The sequence below is a fragment of the Neltuma alba genome, unplaced genomic scaffold (genome assembly GCF_004799145.2).
Source record: "Neltuma alba isolate B1F8T4 unplaced genomic scaffold, ASM479914v2 tig00010632_pilon, whole genome shotgun sequence".
Classification (NCBI taxonomy): Eukaryota; Viridiplantae; Streptophyta; class Magnoliopsida; order Fabales; family Fabaceae; genus Neltuma; species Neltuma alba.
Genome location: NW_021635486.1, coordinates 1 through 8,678, shown reverse-complemented (window position 1 = coordinate 8,678; position 8,678 = coordinate 1). Strand labels below are relative to the sequence as shown.

General features: G+C 39.0%; 1 protein-coding gene across 1 annotated transcript; it reads left to right on the top strand.

The window, feature by feature from the left end:
* Positions 1–4,724: 4,724 nt before the first annotated feature.
* On the top strand, positions 4,725–5,443 carry LOC114757790 (uncharacterized). The gene is made up of 3 exons (XM_028946871.1): positions 4,725–4,746; positions 4,877–5,185; positions 5,261–5,443. Exons 1-3 carry the CDS (start codon positions 4,741–4,743, stop codon positions 5,441–5,443), a joined length of 498 nt encoding a protein of 165 aa, XP_028802704.1. The 5' UTR covers positions 4,725–4,740.
* Positions 5,444–8,678: the final 3,235 nt, after the last annotated feature.

The following is an 8,678-nucleotide window of genomic DNA, read 5'->3' as shown; positions in this document are numbered from 1 at the left end:
TAATCAAATAGAAAGAATTTGAAACAGGCAAGTTTATTTATCAATCAGGTTATAGATTAATAATTTATTGATCAAGTAATCAGTAAATGAAACGAGTGACTTCAGAAAAAACATGTAGAGAAAAGGCTCAAGGTCACTTTTGATTTTTAATCCCTTAAAATAGAGACACTACTACAAATTGGGGAATACTTGACGCTAAATATTTGACGGTTATCACAAAAACCGTCAAATATAATCCCCGGAAGAAAACTTGACGGTTTCTAAAGAAACCGTCAATTTTAGTAGAACAATACTTGACGGTTTCAAAGAAACCGTCAAGTGTTCGAAAAATACTTGACAGTTATTTTATTAAACTTGACGGTTTTAAATCAAAACCGTCAAGTTTACTAATACTTGACGGTTTTGATTTAAAACTGTCAAATATTATTTGAGAATACTTGATGGTTATTAATAGAAACCGTCAAGTATTGTGCTTAAAAACCCGTCCCTTTCCCCTGTTCAGTCTCTTCAGTTCAAAATTTCTAGCGCCCCCTCCGCTTCGGACTCTCCAAGCTGCCGTACCCACCTCTTTTTCGGCCGTTCCCTTTTGCTTTTTTTGCTTGTCCTTACTCGTCCTCCATCATCGTCCCTCTCGGTGTCCTCCATTATCAGTGCGACATCCTCCTGCCTTGTCATTGTGCGTGCATTCTCCCGATTGCGCCCCTTCCGCTTCGGACTCTCCAAGCCGTCGTACCCACCTCTGTTTCAGCCGTTCCCTTTTGCTTTTTTTGCCCGTCCTTGCCCGTCCTCCATCATCATCCCTCTCGGTGTCCTCCATTATCGTTGCGGCATCCTCCTGCTTCATCACTGTCATGCATTCTCCAGATTGTCATTTCGGCTTCAGGTTGGTAATCCTTCACTCGCTCCCCTTATTTCCTTTAGTTCTTCCTTTGAGAAATGATTGTAGTGGAAAGGGAATGATAGGATAATGCTAGGACCGTTCACCATGCACACACGAAAAATGGGTTTGCTATTTGGTCGAATGGGTTTTTTTTCTGTTCTTGATTCTAAATGGGTGTTTCGCATTTTGATCAATTTGGGTTGAGGGTGTTTTAGTTTTTTGTTTTCGTGATAAAGTCTGGGGAATGCAATGCTAATGTTTCAATTTTTGTTTTTGTAATTGAAATTGACTATGTGCTGGTTTGGTTTTCTGCCATAAAGCCTGGGGAATTCTAAGTTATAAGCTGTTATGCTGCCGAATTTTTTTCAAATGGAATAGCACATTAGTAGTAGTCGAATATTTTTCAAACTGAAATGAAAGTAAATTTTTGTTGAATTACTAGTTGCTAACAACTACTAGTTGTTAGCAAGTAGAATTAAAGAGGGATAAATGTGATCAATAGTGGCTCATGTGTTGACTTTCTATTTTTGTTTAATTCTCATAATATCTTTGAGTCACTGATCACATTTTCCTCTAAATGATTCATCTTAGTCGGGGACCATGGGCAAAGAATGGATGTCCGCCAATCGTCTATCAAAAGAATATTGGGATGGGGTAGAAGATTTTATTAAGTTTGCGATTGAGCACGCCGATGATCGCAACAGGATTATTTGCCCCTATCTTAAATGTTGCCTTTTGAAGTGGGTTTCGCCATCCGATTGTGAGAGCCACTTAATTATCAATGGAATTGATCAAAGTTACAAGTGTTGGACAAAGCACGGAGAGACAAGAGATGTGAGTAATAGTAGTAGAGGGTATAGTGAAAGCTGTGGATCATCTAATCTTGACATGAGTACATGTGAAGCTAATCGTCTTAAGGAGATGACAGATGCGATTGAACGGGAACTTGACAATTGTCCTGAAATGTTTGATAGATTGAAGTGTGATGCTGAGACACCTCTATATGAAGGTTGTACTGATTTCAAAAAATTGTCTGCAGTGTTGAAACTGTATAATTTGAAAGCAAGAAATGGGTGGAGCGACACAGGCTTCACAGAACTGCTGTTGCTTGTTAAACAAATGCTACCGAAAGAAAATGAGCTTCCAAGTAAAACGTATGATGCAAAGCAAGTGTTGCGCTCTGTCGGCCTCAGCTATGAGAAGATACATGCTTGCCCCAATGGTTGCATTTTGTTTAGGAAGGAGTATAAGTCACTAACTGAGTGTCCTAAGTGTAATGCATCATGCTACCAAGAGAATGGGAAGAGCCCGAAGAAGGCATTATGGTATTTTCCCATAGTGCCAAGATTCAGACGCTTGTATAGTAATGTAGAAGATGCGAAAAATTTAAGGTGGCATGCAGATGAAAGGGTTAAAGATGGCATGCTTCACCATCCTGCTGATTCTCCAGAATGGAAGAAGTTTGATATTGAGTATCCTGAATTCGGGGAAGAAGATAGAAATCTACGCCTTGCATTAGCCACCGACGGGATGAACCCTTATGGGATGCAAAGCAGCACCCATAGCACATGGCCAGTGATTTTGTTTATATATAACCTTCCTCCATGGCTATGCATGAAACGCAAGTATTCAATGATGTCTATGATAATCTCTGGGCCAAAGCAACCGGGAAATGACATAGATATATATCTAGCTCCATTAATTGAAGACTTGAAAGTATTGTGGGAGAATGGAGTTGATGTATATGATGCATATAAGGAAGAAAAATTCAAGTTGAGAGCTATGTTATTTGGCACAATTAACGACTTTCCTGCGTATGGTAATCTCTCAGGGTATAGCATTAAAGGACAACTTGGTTGTCCCATTTGTGAAGAGAGCACAGATTCCATAAGGTTGAAGCATGGAATGAAAAATTCATATATGGGACATCGTAGATGGTTGCATCGTGATCATCCTTACCGGCGATTCAAAAAATATTTTAATGGGAATTCAGAAGAAGGTAAGGCACCAACACCGTTGATTGGGGAGGATGTATTTCAAAAGGTGAAAGATATAGATTGTGAATTTGGAAAACCTTTCGCGAAGCATGTTGGGACAAGTGGGTGGAAGAAGAGGTCTATTTTCTTTATACTGCCGTATTGGATAACCCTGAATGTGAGACATTTTCTTGATGCTATGCATATTGAGAAAAACGTATGTGAAAGTCTGTTTGGCACATTACTCCATATTCCCGGGAAGACTAAAGATGGCATAAATGCCAGGCTAGACATGGTTGAAATGGGGATAAGGGAGGAATTGGCACCAGAGGATAAGGGAACTCGTACATTTCTTCGTCCGGCAGCTCACACCCTTTCTAGAAAAGAGAAAAGTAGTTTTTGTGAGTTTCTTGCTTCAGTAAAAGTGCCGGAAGGTTACTCTTCTAACATTAGTAACCTTGTGTCAATGAAGGATATGAAGTTAAAAGGTTTAAAATCTCATGACTGTCATGTCTTAATGGAAAACTTTATTCCAGTGGCAATACGGGCTATTTTACCTGATAAGGTACGAGTTACGATCACAAAGTTATGTTTCTTCTTTAAGTCTCTTTGCAGCAAAGTGATTAATCCTAGTAAATTGCCAAGATTGCAAACCCGAATCATAGTTACGTTATGTGAACTTGAAATGTATTTTCCTCCGGCCTTTTTTGACATCATGGTCCATTTAACCATCCACTTAGTTAGAGAGGTCCAACTGTGTGGCCCAGTGTATTTAAGATGGATGTACCCAGTTGAGCGTTACATGAAAATATTGAAAGGGTATGTGAAAAATCGAAGTCGGCCAGAGGGTTGTATTGTAGAACGATATATTTGTGAAGAGGCTACTGAATTTTGTACCCATTACTTAAAAAATGCAAGTGATATTGGGGTTCCAATGTCTCGTCATGAGGGAAGGACAGATGGAGAAGGGATTATGGGAAAGAAAGTCGTAACTATTTCAAACCAACAGTGGGAGCAGGCACATCTATATGTATTGCACAACTCCGAAGAGATTGAGGACTATGTGCATGAGCATATTGATGAGCTAAAGAGGGATAATCCCAATAAACTTGAAAGTTGGTACACCAAAACACACAATAAACAATTTACAGCATGGTTGAGAGAGCATGTGCATGGCAAGTATAATAATGATCCTAATTCTGTTTCGAAGAAATTAAAGTTGTTGGCAGATGGACCGAGCAAACATGTGATTTCTTTCACAAGCTACCTTATGAATGGGTTCACTTTCTATACTAAACAACAAGATGATCAGAGTAAACAGCAAAATAGTGGCGTAACTCTTGTAGCTAGTACCATGCATATATCGAGTGCCAAAGATAAAAATCCTATCTATGCACGTATGTCATACTTTGGAGTGATTGAGGATATTTGGGAGTTGGATTACATTGAATTCAGAGTTCCGGTATTTGTTGCAAATGGGTGGATAATAATAATGCATTGAGGATTGATGACTTAGGGTTTATACAATTGAATTTGAATAAGAAGGATACAAGGAAGAGCCATTCATTTTGGCTTCTCAGGCTACGCAAGTGTTTTATGTCCCTGACCCGGCTGCCAAAGGATGGTCTATTGTTTTGTTGACTAATAAAATGGATATTGAAGAGACGGGGTATGAAGACAATGCAATTGAAGATGATCCATTTCAAGGGCCTCACTTGATTCTCATTTAAATGAAGATCAATCCATGTATGTCAAGCATGATCACAACGACGGAATATGGATTTCAAAGAAGGGGAAAGTGTTTCGTAAGAAGATCAAAACAATTCAAACCAAGAAGAACATGCAAAAACATAAGAGTAGAAAAAGAAAAAGATCTTCTTAAACATGCATGTAAATTCTCTCATTATTTTCTTTGATTCTTTTATTTGTTTCAATTTTGTTCAAATAAATTTCGTCATTAATGACTTTATTTTCATTTAATGGATTCTGATTCATTTTGTTTACTTCAATTTCATTGCAGATGGCAGACGATAGCGGATCTAGCACTGATAACCCATCTCAGCCGAGAGATGCCTCTGAGCAGGAGAGACAGTTGCAAGAGGAGGCAGCACGCATACAGAGGGGCCTTTGTGTCATGCAAGAGGTCGTGAAAGCTCGAACAGAAGGAAAGAAATTTGCCGTACAGTGGAATAAGAAAGGACAAGCTGTACGGTCAAATAAATTTATCAGCTATATTGGGGCAGTGGCACGAAGCACCGTGCCCATTACAGCGCAGCACTGGAGGAGGGTTGATCGTTCAGTGCGAGACACTATTTGGACAGATGTATCGGTAATATATTATAACTCAAATTTCATTTTCTTACAAGCTGCGTGACACTAATGTGTTGTTTTATATGTTTTGCAGTCTGCATTTGATATAGATGAGAGCAGGAAGAGGTTTGTGGAGGGGAAGGCTGGGAGGGCACTACGCTCTTTCCGATATTTTGTCACACACAAGTACTTGAAGGATCCTTCCACAGCCGATGAGTCCCAGGTTCCTAGCTTGATACGGGACTTGGTCAAACCAGAGGATTGGCTGCTTTTGTGACGTCACGTCGTGATAGGCAATTTCAAGTAATAATCCTCGCTCTTTTTGATATTAAATAGTCCATTTTGTTTAATCTATATATTGTTTAATTGTGAATCTACTTTGTTTTGAGGAATTAAGTTCCCAAATAAGGAAAGAGTAAAGAAGAATGAGATATCCTACCGAAAGGGCCGCTTGGGTTATGCGGGCCTTGAGCAAGAGGTGACTCAGCAGGAGGGATCAGATGTCACTGTATCACGTCAGATGCTGTGGGCACTGGCAGGCAAAATAAAGATGGCCAAATTGATAATCCTCGTGTTAAGGAGGTCGTGGACAGGATGGTGAGTATTATTCTAAATTAAATAATCTTCACGTTATTGTCAAATATCTTTAAGTATGAATAACTATATCAATGTTTGTTGCACAGGAGAGTTTGTCCCAGGAAGTTTCGCAGGGGGCATATTCTGCAGATGACCAGGATATATTGAGGAGGGCATTGGGGACTCCTGACCATCCTGGTCTTCTTAGGGGCGTCGGTTATGGAGTCACCAAAGAGAGATTACTTTGGGTACCGACAAAAGCCCTCTTCATCGTGCACGCCTTCCTCTGCTGAGTTCATGGAGCTGAAGGAAGAAACACGCTGGTTAAAGGAGCAAGTTAAAGCGCAAGCGCTCCTAATCGAGCAGTTGATCAAGAATCAAGCACCACAGCCGGCTCCGAATCTCAGCCCAAGTGGCAAAGACAGCTGCACATTCCCCTTGCTACCTGAGGTATAATACTTGTGTTTATATAATTACATTCAATAATTTATATATCTAGCTAACTTGTCTCTCATGTTAAACAAATCGGGGTGAAGCGGACGTTCAGTGTATGGCGGATAGCCCTAAACATCACACTGTTGCAACGGGCCGCATGTTCAATTTACCGGGGGAGAGTATAATTCATAATGTTCTCTCCCTGCTGATCATGTGAGGGTGCAGTTGAACACTGCTATTGATGCGAATTATGCCCTCCCGATACCCACCCCAGATGCAAAGACAGTGGCTCAAGCAGTGGGTAGCTTTGTCGCTTGGCCTGGCCGTCTTCTTACATTAGGACATCCTTCAAAGGTATATATGTATAGGTCTACAAATTCAGCTGATTTAAAATAAACTCTATTTTAATTACTAACAGTCTGTTTGTCAGTCTAAGGGGAAGAAGAGCCTATTGGGTGATCACTCATTATCATCACCACAGAAGCAGCCCTCTGAGCCCGTTCAAGTGGTATCATCAAGATTCCGAATATGTCTTGAGGAATATGCAATTGGGGCCAGATTAGAACATGGCGAGGATTTCATGATTCCCCTAGAGTTTGAGCCAGAGGTATACGGTCGACCCTCGTCAGATTATGTCACAAATGAAGTATTGAAAGAGATTCTGACGCATGGAATGGTCAGCACAAATGCCTGTAACTTTTATATCAGGTATTTGTTAAAACCTTAACTAAATACTTAAGTACTTGAACATTTATTCTATTGATATCTTCGTTTATTGATTTAGATATCTTTTCAAGAACTTCATAGCCCCTGGTGGCCTTGATGACAAGTTCAAGATTATCAGCCCCCACACTTTTGCTGGCCACGGACCTAATATGAAGAAAGACTTATCCAGAGACTTGTTGGATATCTTCATTTCTAGGGCAACACCGGGGGCTCAGACTTTGTTTTTAGCGCCTTATTGTCAAGGGTAAACTTTCCTAAATTCTTTCATTTTCAAAATAATTTGTAATAGTTCTAATTGTCTTTCTTATACTTAGGGGACACTGGATGCTGATTGTGGTCAATCCCACAAAGCCGAGGAGGATGTGTATCTTGATTCTCTTCATGGGGATCCAACCAATCGACCATTTATGGTTTCATTGTTCAACAAGTAATATTTATCTCTATTATTTAAATTTAATTTAATTTCTTGCTTCAATCAAATTTTTGACAATATTATTATTCAATTTTTTGTCTTCTCAGGGCTTTGTGGCTATACCGCACAAATCAGGCCTTACCCTGCCCCCCGGTAAAAAACAGCCAATTTGACGATACCTCCCGTGGAAGAAAGTGAAGGTATTCACTACCATTATTTACTATTCTACTAAATATGGTTTATTTATATGATTGACTAATATTATTTCCTTTTCCATTCTTTACAGTGCCCACGTCAACCCAACAAGAGCTCCCATTGTGGATATTGCGTGATGAAATTTATGAAGGAGATAATTCTGCACAATGCTGACACAATTCCCACGTAGGTAATATGCATTTGTTAAGGTTCAATTTATATATTTAAGAATTATTGTACTTACTGTAGCTTTACATTTCTATCTAACTTAAGTCATAATTTGTGGTTGCATACAGTACTTGCCGACACATATTGCACAGTGTATTCATCTGCTCAGATGGAAGAAATCGTTGAGGAGTTGGCGATGGCCTTATTCCGTCAGTGGGCACAACATAGATAGGGAAGTGTACATTAAGACAGTGTATGTACGTACAGCTAGCTTTGGTTTCAATATAATTTTGGTTTTGGTTCATTTTTGGCTGTTGGTTAGTTTTAGGCATGGCACAACTTTGGCAATTGGCTAATTTTGGAATTGGTTCACCTTTTGTACTTGCCAGAATTTTAATATATCACAGTTGGTTTTCATTGGTTCATGTATATATATGATAATGTAAATTATTTTCGGTTCATTAACATATATGTATATGGCTAATTGGTTTGAATGCTGGCCTGCATGATTCTGTTGAATGAGCCTTTGTTATCGGTTTCAAAATTGCAGGGGGTTGCTGGCAAAGGAGAACGAATTTTTTTAAAAAAAAAAACCAATAATACTTGACGGTTATTAGTTTAAAACCGTCAAGTATTCTAACATACTTGACGGTTACTTTTAAAACCGTCAAGTATTAAATAATACTTGATGGTTTTTCAAAAAAAAACCGTCAAGTATGGTTTTTTTAAAAATACTTGATACGCGTCACTTTTGGAACCGTTAAGTATTCCAGAATACTTGACAGTTTTTGGAACCGTCAAGTATAATCTCAAAATAATTGGCAGTTTTCTCTAGTAACCGTCAAGTATGATTTAAATATTTGACGGTAATAACCGTCAAATATTTGCTGTTGAAATATATGACGCCAGTATAGTTGACGGTTTTTAACCGTCAAATATGATCCAAAATAACCGTCGAGTATTTTCATTTTGTAGTAGTGAGAATTAAGATAAACATGAA